The sequence below is a fragment of the Musca domestica genome, unplaced genomic scaffold, assembly GCF_030504385.1.
Source record: "Musca domestica strain aabys unplaced genomic scaffold, Musca_domestica.polishedcontigs.V.1.1 8, whole genome shotgun sequence".
Lineage (NCBI taxonomy): Eukaryota > Metazoa > Arthropoda > Insecta > Diptera > Muscidae > Musca > Musca domestica.
In genome coordinates, this window is record NW_026712409.1 from 10,483,560 (window position 1) to 10,503,771 (window position 20,212).

The following is a 20,212-nucleotide window of genomic DNA, read 5'->3' on the forward strand; positions in this document are numbered from 1 at the left end:
AATTAAACACAGTCGAGCACTTGCATTACCAGACATAAAAAAACGATTTGGATATAGATTAGTAATACTATACTTTTTTTATTTTTTCTCTCATTTTTTACTCTATTTGTTGTTGTTTTTTATTCATTTTTACAATTGTTTTTTTTTTTTCTTTCTTTTTTCTTCTACACTTTTTTCTCTCATTACTTATAACTAAAAAAATAATAATAAAATATCACATGTTACTCATGTTATATATATAAATACACACTAAATAATCGTAGCTAAATTAGCCAATCTCTGGCAACATATTTCTATGCTGAGAATTTTGTTGTCAAGTCCAATAGGGTTGTAGTTGTTGTCTCTAAACTTGCGGCAGGACAGCCATCATGGTCATGATCGTGACCTTCGCCTGAAAGAAAGTGGTAAAAAATAGATGGGAGTTATTAAGCGGGATATATATTAAGTTATTTATAAAAATATAAATTATTATATAATTATAACATAATTATATAATTATAATATAATTATACCCTACACCACATAAGGGTATGCGTAAGTGTATAATGTCTTTGTGTATTTGTTTGTAACAGGGAGAATGAAGCGAGATATACCCATAGTTACTTTTGAGGATCTTTCATAGAGTCACTTTCTGAGTCGTCCGTATTTTTGTGAAGAAAGTGCAGGTCGCATTTATTATCCGATTGAGATGAAATTTTCCAAACAATGTTTGTTTGGCCCAAGGACGAACCCTATTGAAATTGGCGAGAATCGGTTGAAATTAAGATATAGCTCCGATATATATCTTCAACCGATTTCGGGTTAATTGTGCAACAAAAGGCCAATATCAGTACAAATGACCTGGATTTTTGCACATAAGATCGCAATCAGACTAGAAGCAAGTACATCAAATTTGGAGAGAATCGGTTCAGATATAGCTATAGCTTCCATATATATGTTTCATCCGATTTGGGGTTTAAGGTCCCTTACATTCGTAATATGCTCTCCACAAGAAAGATATTTGGCAGCAAATATCAGATACAGCTCAGAAATAAGTGCCTACAATGTTGTCCTGACCGTTTCAAATTTTATAAATAGCTTCCATATATATCATTATCCGATATCAGATTTATTGTGCACCAAATGGCTAATATCCGCAATAGGTTCAGATATAGCTAAAGCTCCAATATATATGTTTCACCCGATTTGGGGTTTTAGTCCCTCACATTCGCAATATACACTCCACAAGAATAATATGTGGTACCAGGTAACTTATGGAGCTCAAAAATACCTTTGTCAAATTTTGTCAAGAGCGGATCAGACTAGGATATAGCTCCCATATATATCTTTATCCGATTTTAGGTTTTTTTGGGTGGTGGACGGAAGAAAACAGCAACATCAGCAGAAATAGTTCGAAAAGTAAAGAAGCCACTTGATCGAAACCCGCATCGCTGTGGCCGAAAAATGGCTTGTGAGCTGAACATATTCCATTCGGCAAATATTGAAACGAGAGCTCGGGATAAAGCCATTGATATTTCAAAAAAAAAAAAAAAATGCAAGAGCTTACACCGCAAGAGAAAGAAAATAGACTCAAAAGAGCTAAAGAGTTGCTTCGCTTGGCCGAAAGTTGCAGCAGAACTGCCGAATTTGGTTTTCTCCGATGAGAAAACATTCGTTGTCCAGCAGTTTGTAAGCAAACAAAATGATAGTGTTTACTTGTCAAAGAGGTCAGCTGAAAATGTGCATCTTCGGTTGGCCACCAGAACTCAAGTGCCGGCCATGGCGATGGCGTGGCCGCCATAACAGTCGATGGTCGCTCTCTGCTCGTATTAATCAACCATGGCATCAGAAGAAATGCCGAATATTATCGCGAAAATATTCTAGAGGGTTTATTGGGCACCCACACATTTTGGCGGCAGATCTTGGACATTCCAAACAGGACTCAACACCATCGCACTCAGCACGCACCACCCAAGAAAGGTTACAAAATAAGGTTTCTCGCTTTATTTCCAGCGCACAATGACCACCAAAATCTCCTCATACCAAACCGTTGGACTATTGTGTCTGGAGTATTTTGGAAAGCAAGGTTGGCACTAAAAAATACCAAAGTGTCAATCACCTCAAGAGCAAGCGCTTCGCCGGGAATGGGCGAAAATACCGCATAGCAGCATTTGGGTAGCTTATGACGGTTTCATTGGACGTTTGAAGGCCATAATTCGTGCCAAAGGTGACCAATTGGAACAAATCTAAACTTATTCTAAAATGTGATGCTATTTCCGACATTTTTTGCTTTCACTCAATGAAGTTTAAAAAAAATGTAAAAATTATGTCGAATGACTTTGTTGCATGTTTTTATCGCACACTGTATATCATTTAACATGGCTATAACGTGCCTCATCGCATAACGGTTTTAGACTGTAGGTCTCTTTGGACCAAATCCGTTTCAAGACAGTTGGATTCGATCTACTGATATCCGTCCGTCTGTCTGGTTGGTGCGCACGATAAGTCTGGAAGGGAGTAACCGATTTGCTCCAAACTTGGTACATCGTAATATTATCTAACTTATACCGATATCGGAGATGGGCAATATCGGTCCACTCCTTCTGGTACTTCCCCCACAAATCCAAATATTTCTGTCAACCAGAAATCTGGAAAATTGGATATAAAGATTCGATTTCCTTGTAATTTTGCCCATACTAATATTTTTTCTGTATTAGATGAAGTATGAGAACGGAATAATTCGGTCGACTATATGTGGTAGATCGCGCGAATTCTAATATTTTCTAAAAATTATCACATATCTCATATAAAGTGAAGGAACTAGTCGATATAGTCCAAACTTGGTACGACACAATATTTATGTCATATTTATTTAGGTTCGATACGAAATGGACAATATTGGCTAATTCTTTCGGAACCTACTCCTCATAGAGGGTCAGCAATTTGAATAATCATAACTCAATCAAAATATATTAAAATAATTAAACATTGGCTGAGGGTATATATCTGTCGGCAAAACCGCCAGATACTTTTTAACTTGTTATTCACACTTCATGGAAAAAGAATACAGTCAGGGATCTGTTTTAGACTTTTGGTAACTTGAAGATAAAATAATTCCAGTGAACTAACTTGACTTATCTAATGAGGGCAGAGAAAGACTGCATTGTCAAGAACTTAATACCCCAGGGTTAAAATATTACCCACTTCATTGAAAAATGCAATAAGCATTTCAAATCACTGTCAAAAATGGCTTGACACTTATCACAAAATAAAAAAAACGATAATAAACACCCACATAAACTTCTAAGGCCCTGTCAAGCTTTACCGCCATCTATTGAAAATAACATTGCTCTAAATTCTAAAAAAATAATAGGACCTTCACACGTGTATCTTAAACGCATTATGCAGTCACTTGGTAACACATCAACTTTTTTTTTATAATCTTTACATTTATAAACAAACCCCAAGAAGAGAAAACTGCCAGATAACATCTGTTGAACTGTGTAAAGCGCCTCTACAACTGACATTTGTGATCGTCTATGTTTGAATTTATTTTTGTTTAAAATAAGTTGGCAAAGCAGATAAGACAACAATGTTTTAAATATAATAATGTTAACCCAAATGCACCGGCACCGGCACCGGCCACTTGAGAAGATATCAGTGATGGACAGGGAGGGGTAAAATTTATTTATGATTTTTCATACCACTTAAATTATTGTCGATGACGAAAAACTTGATTTTGCAAAAACAAAAAAAAAAAAAAAAAACAAAAAGCACCTATAAGTACATACTTGTTTCAAAATTCCCTGTCTTAAAGCGTATTAAGTGGAAAACATTTTAAGTTTCGAAGAAATTCAAATAACGATTTTCTGAGTAGGTTTTTATGGCAAATGTGCAAATGAATTATAAGGAAATGTATTTTGATTGATTTCAATTTAATTCTGGCAAATTTTAATTTTAGAAATTGCACCATTGAAATATATTTTCGCTACCTCTATCAACCAAACGATTTTGCTCAGAACATTACCAAAGTAAATGTAATAACGCGTTGGGAGCCACTTGCTTTCGTCCATAAAAATTGGTAAAGTTGGTAAGATAAAAACAATATATTTTTATTCTAATGACCCAAATGCGCAGTGTAGAAGATGTTTGTTAAAATACGTTGGGCGCCACTTGGCACACTCTACATTACTTTATTAACCAAAAGATGCTGTTATAGAAACTAAGGAACAAAAAGTATTAACACATAGATGGCGTTTATTTATTAAAGCAGATAACAACAAGATTTCTCTATAATAATACCAACTCAAATACACGGTCCATTTGAGAAGACAATATCAGTGCCGGACGAAGGTTGATTTCAATTTAACTTTAGAAAAAGGAAAAATTTCCTGAATCTTTTTCTGCTTAAGGACAAGGAGAGGGGAATTTCACCCATCGAATAATTGTTTCTTTTTGTAGGAAAAACAGGATGCTGTTTAAGAAATAATACAAATACTGAGGAATAGATGACGTTAGTTATAAAACGGTGGGCGCCACTTGGAATTGTATGCATACTTTTTTTTGATTTTGTAAATGTTTTCAGCTTTTAGGGCTATGAGTCAGAAATATTCCATATCAAATTATGTTCCCTACACTAGCAATCGAAAGATGCTGCTAAAACATAAATATGAAACAATAAAATATTTAGATATATAGATGGCGTTTGTACCAATACTTTGGGCGCCACTTGGCATATAATGTTCGTAAAGCAAATATCAACAATGTTTTTCTTCAATACTTTCCATTCTAATGCAGCGGTAACTTGAGAATTTTATATCAGTAACAGACGAAGGGACACATTTATGATTTTACTACCACTGAAGCTACCATGTGTGACGAAAAACTTGAATTTCGAACAAAACACGTAACGCACATACTTGCTTGGAGCATATTAAGTGGAAGCTATTTTAGGCTTTGTAGAAATACAATGAACAAGTTTTTCTTTTAATTTTCAAACAAAAATACAGAATTCAAATATTTCTCTTACATTTCCTTATAATTTTTTATTTACCATAGAAAACTAATCGAACTAAACGAAACAAGATAATTTTTCTCCAAGGTGGCAGAAATTGCACCATCATTTGTTCCTTATGAAAAAAAATATATGCTGCTCTAGAAAATAAGGAATAATTCAAATATAAGGGTATAGATGGCGTATGTTATAATACGTTGGGAGCCATTTGATTTCGTTCAAAAAGTTGTCATCACAAGTAAAAACAATATACATATGGGCTCTTGAGGTATAGGTGTGGTGGCACACACACTTTAGAGGCTGCTAAGGGATCATGGGGACCACGATCATAGAAAAGTTGAAATAATCCCATTTTTGACGTATAGATGGCGTTTAGTATTCAACTCAGAAATAGTTATCCTAAAAAATAAACAAAATTGCAATAGTTGAAGTGTATATGGCTTGTTTTACATAACATTCAGCGCCATTTTGCAAATTATGCATTCAAAAAGGCAAAGATGGACATTTCAAGTATAGATGGCGTTTTGGTATAAAACATTGGGCACCACTTTGCAGCTTATGCACATACTAAGCTTAAGAGAACAAGTAAAAAAACAGCTAAGTTCTGCCTTTTTTTTCATAAGTAATTTTTTGGCATAGGCCGATTCCGAACTTCAAATACAACAATTGAAACAATTCCGCTGAATAATGTTGCTAAAATCATTAGAATACCGAATATAGAGAGGTACGGTTATATGGTGGCTGTATGAAGTCCTGGATCTGCCTAGGAAAATTTTTGTTAGAGACAGTAGTTCCCATAAATAACTTCAAACACGAAATTTTGAAACAATTCCGGTAAATATTGTACTTAAAACCGTCAACATACCGAATATGGGGATGTACCGATATATGGCGGCTATACGAAGACCTTGACCTGCAAACACAATTTTTTGTCATAGACTGTAGTACCTATTAAGAACTTGAAATACGAAATTTGGAACAATTCCGGTAAATAATGTCGCTAAAACCATCAGAATACCGAATATAGAGGGGTACAGTTATATGGGGGCTATATGAAGACCTGGACCTGCATAGGCAATTTTCTGTCACAGGCTGTAATACCCGTTACCAAGTTCTGATTAGAAATTTGAAACAATGGGGTTATACCTAAACGTGGACTTATATAGTCCATTTTCAATACCAAAAATTCTGCAGAGCATAGACACATCTGAGTAGAATTTTATCAACCTTCTTCCATTCGTTTAGAAGTTACAGTGATTTCTACAGACTGACATACAGACAGGCGGACGAACATCGCTAAATCGACATGGAACTTTATGCTGATCAAGAATATATATACTTTATGGGGTCTAAAATATATATTTCGAGGAATGACAAACGAAATGAAAAACTTAATATACTCTCCATACTATGGCGGAGGGTTACAAAACGTTGGGCGCCACTTATTTAATTTTGAGTGCATTTAAACATACAAAAGTATAAATGGCGTGAATTGGACCGCATTTTCCAACCCATGTTCCCAAAAAGAGACTGCTTAATGGCGTTTGTTACCAAATGTTGAACAATACATATTTGCTTATTTTTTTCGACTCTGACGTACACTAGATAATATCTCAACTGCCTAATTCAATATTACAAATTTGATTGAAATATTGACGAAATGAAGGAAGCTAAGTAGTGTGAAGTTTATATGTCACTTTGGTATAAAAATGATCCTTGTGGTATAAATCTATTTAAAGTAGGAACACAAAAGTAAAAATGGTGTTTTGTGTAAAACATTGGGCGCCACTGTGCAACTTATGCACCAAAAATAGTCAGCTTAAGAAAATAATTTTTAATACAATATTTGAAGTACAGATGGCTTTTGTTGCAAATTTTGGGCGCCACGCTTTGCTTTTTGTGTCCATTTAATCAAAAGTCAACTTAAACTTTTAGATTTTTTAATACAAAAACAATTAATAATATTATCGTTATGTACCTCTGGTATAGACGAGAAAATATAGAAATACCACATTGACATGGCTAATATTTCAAACTGAAAAAAATATTTTAAAATTGAAAAAAGTCATTGAACTTTATATCAAGAAATGTTAATCATTTGCACCTGACTTATTGTTTTTTTGTTTTTGCATTTATTCCGTAACTTGGAATATACATTTGCATTTGGAGACATAATCTACGACTACTGGGTGAGATAAGAAACGGTTGCTTCACATGGCATGGTTAAGCAATTGACGGTTAAATGAAATGCTATTTAATAATATTTTGTGTAATAAAACAAAACGAAGGTGTTAATCTTGGGCAATGTTAAAAAACAAAATACATTCCTTTCAACAAACAGTGGCCAAGGGGAAATTCAGAATAGTCAAAAAAGAGTGTCAAATATCTAAAAATTTTGAAAAAAATATTCTGTAAGAATAATTTTATTGAAAAGTCTAGTTTCCGATCTTGGACAAAACGTACCTCCATATGAGAGTAGCAAATCCTTGAAATCCGTTTTCGAAAAATATATATTCCTTCTTGCCTTTGTCTTAAACTTTTTTCGTCCCCTTGATTTAAACACGAGCTCATGATGACACTGACATTATCTTGTCTATCCAAAGTGTATATCTCTTATCGGTCATTTAATTATGACTATCAAATTTATTTATTTTTGTTTTTGGCCCATCAACGACGTCAATAGGTATAGAAATAGAAAACCTGAAATCTGATTAAATTTGGCAGCATTTGTTAGAAAGTAAAACTCCCAGACTAATTTCAAATAATCCATGATGAAATTACGATAGTGACTTTAGGTGAAGGGGGGACTGACAACTTTGTTGTTATCTTTTAAATGTCAGCAGATTATTTCCATGTTTGGTGTAGTGCAATAACAACAACGGCGCTTGAAAAGCATTTGAATTTATGAATCGAGATATGTACACGAAATATATAAGTCAAGTGCATACTGTTCTGGCAGTTGATTCACAAAAAAAAAAAAAAAAAAATTATACAATTTTTTTTCTATGGTCCTCCAAGAGTATATTGTAGTATAATTACTTTTCAAAGTCTTTAAAATTATGAAAATTGTCATTCCGTTCGTAAAACCTCGAAATATACATTTTACACCCCACAAAGTATATATATTCTTCATCAGCATAAAATTCTATGTCGATTTAGCGATGTCCGTCCTTCTGTCCGTCTGTGGAAATCACTAGCTTCCGAACGAAATGAAGTAGGTTGATATAATTTTACTCAAATGTATATTATGTCTGCAGGACTTTTGGTATTGCCAATGGGCCATGTAGGTCCACGTTTTGGTATAGCCCCCATATAACGGTTCCTCCCGATATTCGGTATTTTGGTGATTTAAGCTACATTATTTACCGGAATTGTTTCAAATTTGGTATTGAAGTTCGTAATCGATACTACGGCCAAAGACAGAAAATTGTCGTATTTGCGCTACGAAATGGGTACTACAGCCTATGTCGGAAAATTGCATATGGGAGTCAATGTCTTCGTATAGCCCCTAAATATCGGTCTATCTTTGGTATTTTGATGAGTATGCAAGTCCACGTCTTCGTATGGACCCTAAAGTAACGGTAACTCTCAATATTCGGTATTTTTAAGATTTTAACAGAATTTTTAACAGAAGAAGGAAGCAAGATCGACCCATAGTTATTTTTGAAGATCTTCATAGAATCACTTTCTGAGTCGATTTATGCATGTCAGTCCGACCGTCCGTCTGTCCATACATTCTTGCGAACAAAATGCACATTTATTATCCGATTGAGCTGAAATGTTCCAAACAATATTTGGACAAACGACAAAGCATATTGTAATTGTGTCCTATATCTTCAACCGATTTCGGATCAGATTTAGAAATAGCTCCCATATATCTTCAATGGCCAATATAAGACCAAATGACTTACATTTTGGTACATCCGACCGAATTCAGTCTAAAAGCAAGTACATCAAATTTGGAGAAAATCTTTTTAGATATAGCTATAGCTCCCATATATATGTTTTATCCGATTTGGGGTTTCAAGTCCCTCACAAGCGTAATATGCACTCCACGAGAATTACATTTGGCAACGGACAACAGATCCTGCTCGAAAATAACTCTGTTAAATGTTATTAAGATCGGTTCTGATTATGATATATGTAGCTCCCATATATATCTTTATCCGATATGAGGTTTATTGCCCACGGAATGGCTAATATCAGCCCAAATGGACTCAACTATGGCAATTCCAACTGAATTCATCCTAGAAACGAGTACTTTAAATTTATTGTAAATCGGTTCAGGTATAGCTATAGCTCCCATACATATATTTTATCCGATTTGTGTTTTAAAGTCCCTCACAAGCGTAATATGCATTCCACGACAATGATAAATTAGATAAAGGTCTGAAATAATTGTATCAATTTTTGTCAAGATCGGTTCAGATTTGGATATAGCTCCCATATATATCCTCAACCGATTTCGGCTTAATTTTGCACCAAATAGCCAATATAAGTCAAATGGCCTGAATTTTGGCATATCCGACCGAATTCAGTCTAGAAGCAAGTACATCAAATTTGGAGATCGGTTCAATAAATTCAGATGTAGCTATAGCTCCCATATAAATATTTCATCCGGTCCTCACACTCGTAATAAGCATTTGACAACAATTATATTTGGTACCAGATATCTTATAGAGCTCGGTAATACCTTTGCAACATTTTATCGAGAACGGCTAAGATTTGAATATAGCTCCCATATATATCTTTAATCCGATTTCAGGTTTATTTATCCATACAGAATTGGATATGCCTCCCATATATTAGTTCCGTCTGAAACCAAACTATGACTGCTCTAAAGCCAAATGTTGATAGGTGGTATGGTCTACTTCAAATAAATTCTTTTGTTACGAGAGCTCTGCTAAATATGCAAAGTGGTGTAGGGTATCATATAGTCGGTCCCGCCGGACTTTTGACTTTTCCTTATTAGTTTTTATTGATTTTATTTATTTATTTTTGAAGATTTCTGTATTCATTCCAAATGGTGGAGGGTATTCAAAGTTCGACCCGAACGAACTTACTGCTTTATAAATTTTTTTAAAGTTTTTTTTTTTTACCATACATTTCATTAGCAAGTGATAGATGTGGTTTCCCTTTCAAGTCAAATATTGAAATTATTTATATTGTAATAAAATTATTGTTCTTCCCTTCCGTACTTTTCAAATGACAAGTCCTAATATTTTTATAAAAAGTTTCCATCGTCCAATCTAAAGCTGCTTCCGTATAAACAATTGCCATATTTAGTGGACATACAACCCACCAACCAACTAGTCTTCATTTAAATCACTTTTTTTGGTTCTGACGTGTGCCATGCGGCCGTCTCAAAGATTACCGCTGGCATACCTCTTTAATATTCAAACAGAAGACAGTAAAAAAACACACACAAAACCCGAACCAACCTCAACGTGTGTGCTATGGCTTACTAATTGTTCAAAAAACAAAAAGAATAAGAAGAAACAAGCAAAAGAAAGAAAAAAAAAAAACAAATAAAAAACAACAATCAAAAAATTAATATCATTGCTGGTACCTACAACGAAGTGTTGCCACCCTCCTCCTTCCCCCTCACATATTTGAAAACTTATCGAAACAAATTGTAGAACAAACCCACTTCAGCTGATAACATAGAATTCTCTGTGCTCTTTTTTGTTTAGCAATCAAACAATTAAATTTTGATGGACTGAATTTTTAAAATGGAGTCGGAGACACGATAACTCGTTAACTTTTCATGTTATTTGTTTGTCTTACCCTTCAAATGTCGCCGTGTGATTAAATTTTTATGCATTTACCCCTGATATTTCTAATAAACAGCATTTTTTCCGTGCTGATATCTCTGATAGCGTAATAAATCTATGAGCTATGTATATGGAGATAAACATTTTTCTGTCGCCATAACTCGTTAATTATACAAGTTTTATTGTGTGCACCAACATTTTGTTTATTGCCATCGTATACTCAAAAAAATATTTGAAGAGTTTAAATTTCCATCAGCCGGATAGCTCGTGAATTAAGGAAACATGGGGGAATAAATGAAATACTTTTGGGTCTAAAATTTTCTGTCTAAAAAATCTGGCTGGTTTTGGAAAATTTTAGAAAAAAATTCATTCAAGAAAAAAATAGAAAATTTTATTCAAGAAAAAAAAAGAAAAAATGATTGGAGACTCTAAGAGCCGTTTGTTTCTTTTTTTTGAGCAATAATTTTTATGGAGAGATAATTTCTTTCTATGGAACAATTCTTGAAAAAGATTAAAAAAAGACAGGTTAAAAGTATCAGTTGGTTTTTACCAACAGGTGTATAACCTCAGCCAATGTCCGTTTATTTAAATATATCTTGACTTGAGTTATGATTATTCAAACTGATGACCCATTAAGGGGAGGTTCCAAAGATGTGAGTAAATATTGCCCATTTCGTATCTGACATAGGTCTGATATAAATATTACGAAGGCCCAAATTTGGACTAAAGAAGTCTATTTCCTTCATTTATTTGAGATATGTAATAATTTTTAGATATAGTGGAGCGACGTATTCCACTTCATATATAAAAATATTGGAATGTGCAAAATTTAAAAAAAATCGAAAACATTTTAAGCACAGAATTGTTAATCACAAAGTTAACCTTTTGTGGGGGAGGTACGTTGTCGATAAGTTCCATATTCACAGATCAGATATTTGGTTGAAAGAAATATTTAGATATACCAAATTTGAAAAATATCGCTGACTTGTTTCGCAAGTCATGAGAGCTACAATAACTGAAAATTGTGACCCTTTGTGGGGGAGGTAGCAGAAGGAGTGAGCCGATATATTCCATCTTCATATCACATCATGTGTAGATAAAAGCAATGGAAACTGTGAAAATTGAAGAAGATATAATGCTTATTTCGCTTTCTAAGAGCATTTTTGGATTCTCAAAATTTTGATCTATTTGTGGGGGAGAAACCATTAGAAGTAGACCCATGTCTACCATCTTCACATCAGCTCTTTTATAAAAAAAAATTTATTTATGTGTGGAATTTATAGAGAATCGGGTGCTTGTTTCGGATGCTATGGGAGTTTTGGTTATTCAAAATTGTAACCCCATTGTCGAGAAGATACCAGAAATTTTGACCCCTTCTTGGGGGAGTTATCAGAAGAAGTGGCCCGATATCTTTCATCTTCACACCAATTCTTGTGTTACTAAAAATATCGGAATGTGTGAAATTTAATGAGAATCAGGTGTTTGTTTCGCATTCTATGGTCGTTTTGGTTATTCAAAATTGTAACCCCTTTTTTGGGGGGAGGTATCAGAAGGTGTGGTCCGATATATTCCAACTTCACACCAGGTTTTGCACTGATAGTTATATTGGGATGTGTGAAGTTTAGAAGGATTCTGATGCTTTTTGGCTTTTTATTAGAAATATAATCGTTCAAAATATTGACCCCGGTGTGGGGGAGGTGCCAAAAGGAGTGGTCCGATATATTCCGTCTTGATATCAGATTTTGTGTCGATAGAAATATAGGGATGTGCCGAGTTTGAAAGGAATCGGATGCTTATTTCGCATTTTATGAGAGATATAGTTTTATAAAATTTTGATTCCTGTGTGGGGGAGGTACCGGAAGAAGTGGGCCTTTATCTACCATCTTTACCGCGGGTTTTGTGTCAGTAAATGTAATCGAATAAAAAAAAGGGGTGGAATATTTATTTCGCATTTTATATTTGTTTTGGTTATTAACAATTTTGACCCACTTATGGGGGAGTTACTGGGGGAGGTCCGATATATTCCATCTTCACACCAAGTCTTGTAGTGATTATTATATTGGTATGTCAGAAGTTTGCAAAGAATCGGATGCTTATTTCGAATGTTAAAATTATTATAATTATATAAAATGTTGACACCTGTGTGGGGTAGGTACCAGAGGGAGTGGTCCCATATATTCCATCTTCACACTACAAAGGAATCGGATGACCATTTCGTGTTTTATGTGCTTCGTGGTTATTCAAAATTTCGATCCGTTGTGGGTGAGGTGTCAGAAAAAGTGTATCTATGTCTACCATTTTCGAACCAGATATTGGGTAAAATAAAATATTGAAATTTGTGGAATTTGAAGAGAATCGGATGCTTATTCCGCAATTTATAAGAGTTATAATTATTCAAAATTTTGACCGGTTGTGGGGGAGGTACCAGAAGTGGTGGTCCTATATATTCCGCCTACACACCAGATCTTGACTTGATAGAAATATTTGGATGTACCGAGGTTTAAAAAAATCGGCTGCTTCTCATGGCTATCCAAAATGTTCAGCCCTTTGTGTGGGAAGGGCTTAACCCATGTCTACCATCTTCATACCAGATCTTGTGTAAAGAAAAATAGTGTGATGTGTGAAATTTAAGGAGAATCCGTCGCTTATTTCTGAGAGATATAATTATTCAAAATTTGGACCTGTTGTGAGGAAGGTACCAGAAGGAGTGATCCGATATATTCCAGCCTCACACCAGATGTTATGTTGATAGAAATATGGGGATGTGCCGAGTTTTAATGTGATCGGGTGCTCATTTCGTGTTTTATGAGCTTCGTGGTTATTCAAAATTTTGATCCCTTTGTGGGGGAGATACCAGGAGGTGTATTCCATATTTCATCTTCAAAGCTGATCGTATTTTAGTAGAAATATCGAGATGTGCCGAGTTTTAATGTGATCGGGTGCTCATTTCGTGTTGTATGAGCTTCATGGTTTTCCAAAATTTTGAGCCATTGTGGGGGAGGTATTTGATGAAGTTGACAGATATTGTCCATGTTCGCACCTGACCTAGCACTGGTAAAAATATTGGGATATGCTATGTTTGCACAACATTTAATTATCCTTTCCCTTGCTATGAGGCAATTTATTTGCTCTGAAAATGGAGCAGAAGGTGTAGACCGATATTGTCCATCTCCGAACTAGATCTAAGTCTGACAATAATATTACTATGTACCAAGTTTAGATCAAATCGGATACTTATATACCCTCAGAGAGTTTTTTGCGAAAAAGACGGAGGGACACACCTCTAGATCGACTCCAAATGTCCTGAAACGGATTTGGTCCAAAGAGACCTAGGTTTTAAAAACGTTATATCGATGAGGCACGTTTTCAACGTATCAACTAGTAAATACTAAATAAAGGTTTAATTTTATTTTTCAAAAAATCTCAGACTGAAGGGAAGATTCACTGCGGTTCAGGGAATATTTTTTCTACAAAACAAAAAAAAAAAAAAAAAAAAAAATAATCTGTTTTTTTTTCTCTTTTCGCTTTAGTGAAGATTTTGTATAAAACAGTCCACTAATTTTTTAAGGTTACATTTTAAAGAAAAAATATGCCGTCCAATAGTTTTTTTTTGCGGAAAATAGTTTGCAATCAAAAAATACTCCTGCCTCATGAGTCTGATTTTTTTCTCTTTTACAATCACTCGGTCCATTTTTCACTCTGTTTTTTTTCCGATACCAAATATTTCCGAACTTTGTTGCAAACTTATGTTTGCCTTCACACACACACACTTGGTCATATATCATTTGGTACAACAACAAGAACCCCAACACATCCCCTTAATAACTGACCAATCCACACATCGATAAGTAATTGGTTATCAAAGGCTCCATAAATCATTCTCAAGATTATTATGTATAAACAAATACATGTTGTTGTTGCTTGTGTTTTGTTTTATTGCCACTTTTTAATGTTCCACTTACCTATATTTTGTAAACCAAACATTAGGCCAAATCCTATCAGCATGGCCAGAAATGCACCAAGGCCGGCATGATTTTTGGAAAGAATCTCAAAGAAGACCACATACAACAGGGTACCGCACGCAATACCCTGCAGCACAGCCGAAGGTATGCTGTCCTCTGACGACGAAGAATCATGGCTAACGGCCAGACCAATTGCCACACCAATTGGACTGACAATGGCAAAGGTTATGGTATAGACAGCTGCCAGAATTGGTCTGGTTCGGGCCACAATCAGTTCAACGCCCACACAAAAAGCCAAGACCAATTTGTGAGCCGAGACAGCGGCAAACAGGAACCACACCGACGACGTGCTGTCCTCGAGGCCAATGGCCAAGCCTTCGAAAACTTCGTGCAACGACAGAGCCAAAACAATACCCAAACCCCGGAGAGATGAGCTGACAACATTTTCATCACCATTTCCGGATTGTATGGGTAAATGGGAATGACCATGGCCGCCGTGATCGTGATGCTGATGATCGGCAGCCTGATTGTCATGATGATGTTTGGGTGTGGGGCAGGGTGATTGTTTCGGCTGCAATTGCAGGTCGCTGTGTTTCTCACAACCCGATTCGCCGATTAGATGATTCACTGTCAGGGTCGATTGGAGATAGCTGGGATTCTCATAGCTTGTGCTGCCATTGGCAACCACAACGTCAACACTCTTAATGGTTCCCGCCACATTGTCTTCGGCCACATAGTCATGAGATTTCTTGCGGCCTCCCTTTACCAAGACGCTGTTGCGTACACTGTGACCCCTCTCAAAGGCTGCCACCACACAATCATCCTCCTCGGCATTGGGCGGCTTGTGTACAGTCTTGTGGCGATGCAAATACTTGTGGACACATTCCTCGATCAGATACATCAGAAAGAAGCCTGCGCACATCAGAACCTCGGCAACGGCAAAATTTGTTTCACCCATTTGGCCACAGTTCTGCAAATGTTCCACCACCTCCTGCACTTCTGGCAGCAGATGGATGAATGTTGTGGCCAGCAGCACACCGCCACCAAAATACAACAGATACTGCACAACCTTGGCCGAACGGGAATCGGGTTTCTTTTCGGTCCATTTCAACCAGTAGTTCAAAATGAACGGAATGCAGCCGAAGAGTATTGTTGCACAAAACAAGCTGACCATGGCCAGGCATTTGGCCACCAGCAAATCATGTTGGTCTGAAGATGTTTCGGGATGGTCGTGATCGTGGTCATGGGCCATTTTGTTGTTTTTTTTCTTTTAGTTTTTCTGTTTTTGTTCGAAGACAACAAGTGCGTAGAAATTTGTTTATATTTTTTTTAACTTCACTTCCTCCGCGCCTTATTCGGTTATGTTATTTTGATTTTTATGTTTTCGTTTTGTTTCTTTTTTTTCAGTTATTTTGAAAACTTGTTTCGTTTCCGTGGAACACGAAAAAAATCCGTTGCAAAGGTCTAACCTCTTAGACCTTTCGCAAACTACTGATCGTTTAACTAAGTGTTAACGGTTATTTTAAACAAGCAACATGACCACATTGAGGTCTCTCTCGCACTCTCTGGCTCAGTCTCTTTTTCAATAATCTTTTACCAGTTACTACAGAGAGTGTCAATCGTAGTTAAGTACCAAAGCCATGTTGATTGCTCACTGCGCACAGTGTAACGAACTGAGATTGGAAATTCCGCAGATATTAAAATTGTTTGATGAATCATTATTCTTAAAGGGACCTGAGAATTGTATGGAAAAATTTATTTTTTTTTACAGAAAAAACATTATCCAACAAGAATTTTGAATGTTAACTATGGGAAATGCAAAAGAAACATGATTTTTTCTCCTTTGGATTGCATTTTTTATATTCCCCAAAAATTTGCGATTTTTATACCCTCCACCATAGTATGGAGGGTATATTAAGTTTGTCATTCCGTTTGTAACACCTTGAAATACACATTTTAGACCCCACAAAGTATATATGTTCTTGATCAGCATAAAATTCTATGTCGATTTAACAATGTCTGTCCGTCTGTCCGTCTATCCATCTGTGGAAATCACTCTAGCTTCCTAACGAATTGATGTAGATTCATAAAATTTTGCTCAAATGTGTGTTATGTATGCAGGACTTTTGGTATTGAAAATGGGCCATGTAGGTCCACGTTTTGGTATAGTGGTACCTCCCGATATTCGTAATCTTTATGATTTGAGCGACATTATTTGAAGTTCATGATGGATGCTATGGCCTAGGACAAACAATTTTCTGTGCAGGTCCATGTCTTCGTATAGCCCCCACATAACGGTACCTCCCGATATTCGGTATTTTGACTTTATCGACATTATAACCGATTTTTTTAAGTTTCGCATTTGAATATTGTAACGGTTTATGACAAATGTTACCTACGCAGGTTCATGTCGTCGTATTTTAATGTTTTTTTATTGTTTTTGAGAATTACCAAATTCGCTCCAAATGTTGGAGGGTATTTAAAGTGCGACCTGGCCGAACTTACAGCTTTTTTACTTGTTTCAGTAGAAAAAAAGTATTTCTTAAGATATCGGAGGTTTTCTATAAAAAAATCATCCCAATGTTTTCTAAAAAATATTCTCCCAAAGAGGCTTGAATCGAAAAGATGTAGGTTTCTTTAAAAGGAAAAATGTCCTTAACGTTTTTTTATACCCTCCACCTTGGAAAGGAGTCGATTTAAAGATGTCCATCTGTCTGTCTGTTGACATCACGATACAGGCCACATTATTTGACGTAGAGCGTCAAAATTTAGCAGAATAATTTGTTTTGTGTCTAGGATGGTTGGTATTGAAAATGAGATATATCGGCCCACGTTTTGGTATAGTCCCCATGTAACGGCACCTCCCGATATTCGGTATTTTGATGGTTTTTGTCCCATTTTTTCATGGATTTTTCAAAAATTTGGTATTTGTAGATCATAATGTGGGTCCCTGTTCGTGTGGCGAAACATGATATGTATGGGTCCACGCTTTGGTATAGCCCCATATTACGGTACCTCCCGATATTCGGTATTTTGATGATTTGTGCCACATGTTTTCACGGATTTTTCTGAGCATTGGTATTTGTAGGTCATAATGGGTCATAGTTCGTGTGGCGAAACATTGTATGTATGGGTCCACGCTTTGGTATAGTCCCATATAACGGTACCTCCCGATATTCGGTATTTTGATGATTTTTGCCACACTTTTTCACGGATTTGTCTGAAAATTGGTATTTGTAGGTCATAATAGGTTCTACCTCCGTTGGCGAAACATTGTATGTATAGATCCACGTTTTTTTATATCCCTATATAGCGGTACTTACCCTAAGGTGGAGTGTATTAAAAGTCCGGCCCGGCCGAAATTAATGTTTTTTTTATAAAAATCTTCCATAAGGGTCAGGAAATTTTTATTGAAAAAATTATATCGAAAAGTAAGGCCGATTTTTATGCTATAGCCATATATATAATATAATACGGCCAAAACATTTTGAAGTAACGATTTTTGACGCTAGGTCTCTTTGGACCAAATCCGTTTCAGGATATTTTAAGTCGTCCTGCCTTCCGTATGCCAATATCGATCCATTTCTTTCGGTACCCCCCCCCCCCCTCAAGAAAGGTGATCAGTTTCACAGCAAGTCATTTACATTATGGAACACTTTGAAAATGAGATACGGCCAAAACGTCCTTAGCGAAATAACGGTTTTAGACCTATGTCTCTTTTGACCAAATCCGTTTCAGGACATTTGGAGTCGGCTTAGCGATGTCCGTCCGTCCTTCCGTCTGTCTGGCTGGTGCTCACGTTAACTCTCGAAGGGAGTATCCGATTTGGACCAAACTTAGTATATCATAATATTATTATGAAACTTAAATAGAGTTTGGAGATGGGAGAAAGGGAAAGGGTGATCCGATTTTGCTCCAAATTTGGAAATCCCAACATTTGCATCAGAGCTAAGTCAAGTACCTCCCCCACAAAGTGTCAAAATTTTGAATAATTATAACTCTTATAAACTGTGATGTAATGGTCGGATTGTCTTCAAATTACGCGTATCACAATATTTTTATTAACCGAAGATCTGAAACTCCTTCCGGTACCTCAACCCTTCCGGTACCTCAAAATTTAGAATATCAATGAAGCTCATAAAGTGCGAAATTAGCATCTGATTCCATTTAGACTTGACACATCTCAATATTTCGAACTACACAACATCTGTTATAAAGATGGTAGAGATCAGACCATTCCTTCTGGTACCGCCCACACAAAGGGTAACAATTTTGAATATCCATGAAGCTCAGAAAATGCGAAATTAATATCCGATTCTATTAAGACTTTAGAACATCTCAAAATTTCCACCAACACAAGATCTGTTATAAATATGGTAGAGATCGGACTATTTCTTCTGGTACCTCCTCCACACAGTGTTCAAAATTTTGAAAAGAAAAAAAAAAAAGAAAACATCCAAATCTCTTTAAATTTCACACATACGACCTCACCCACAAAGGGTCACATTTTTAATACTATTATCTGCCATAAATTGCGAAATAAGTTAGCGAGTTTTCTAAAAATTATCGCATAACTCATATAAAGTGAAGGAAGTAACCAATATAGACGAAACCTGGCACGTCGCAGTATTTATATCATATGTATTTAGGTCTGATACGAAATAGACAATATTGGAACGTACTACATAGAGGGCCAACAGTTTGAATAATCATACCAGAAGTCAAAATTTATTTAAATAATCGAACATTGACTGAGGGTATACATCTGTCGGCAAAACCGGCTGATAATTTTTAAACTTGTATTATTTTCAATTCCAAAAAATCTGAACGGATATTTCTCCAAGTCGATACACTGTGCTTCAATACATTTTTATCTAAGCATTTACTCTGCTCCATCTCCCTATCTCTCTCCGTTGTGTCTTAAAAGTGGCACTAACTGAACTGATTCATTCTCACTGTATCTCTCTCTCTTCACCACATGCTCCCTCTGAGAGCGTGATATTTTTAGATGGGGCTTTGTTTCGGATGTTAGTTGTCATTCAGTCAATCAAAACGAGTCACACACCGCAAAACTATTTTAAGATTTGAAATGTGCGACGACTTGGCTTTTTTTTGTTTCTCTTTTCCATTTCATTGCGATTGATTGACGGACGGACTAACCTTTCATCTCGGTTGATTCCTTTCCCAACTGACTTTGCAATTTTTTATGTTGCTATAGGTAGTCTGGCTAATAAATAGGTCTAGGCCATGTTGGTTTTCAAAGACTAAGTTTTTATTTTTGTGCACAAAGGAATAAGAATTGAAAAAAAATGGATTGAATGGCTTGTTTTTTTTTTTCTTTTTTGAAAAAAAAACCAGTTTTACTTTTCATTTTCATTTGTTTTGTTTTAGTCAAGATATGCAAATATCTATTCTTAATTTGTTGCCTAGACAACAACAACAATATTAAAATCCAATGGAACGCATTAGGTTCTGATCAGAAG

At 35.7% G+C, this 20,212-nt stretch overlaps 1 protein-coding gene across 1 annotated transcript; it reads right to left on the bottom strand.

Annotated features, from left to right (window-relative positions):
* Positions 1-201: 201 nt before the first annotated feature.
* On the bottom strand, positions 202-16,234 carry LOC101893290 (uncharacterized). Its single transcript, XM_005174832.4, has 2 exons — positions 14,730-16,234; positions 202-391 (listed from the first exon to the last, which is right to left on the bottom strand). The coding sequence occupies exons 1-2, from the start codon at positions 15,979-15,981 to the stop codon at positions 294-296; spliced, it is 1,350 nt and encodes a 449-aa protein (XP_005174889.1). The 5' UTR covers positions 15,982-16,234; the 3' UTR covers positions 202-293.
* Positions 16,235-20,212: the final 3,978 nt, after the last annotated feature.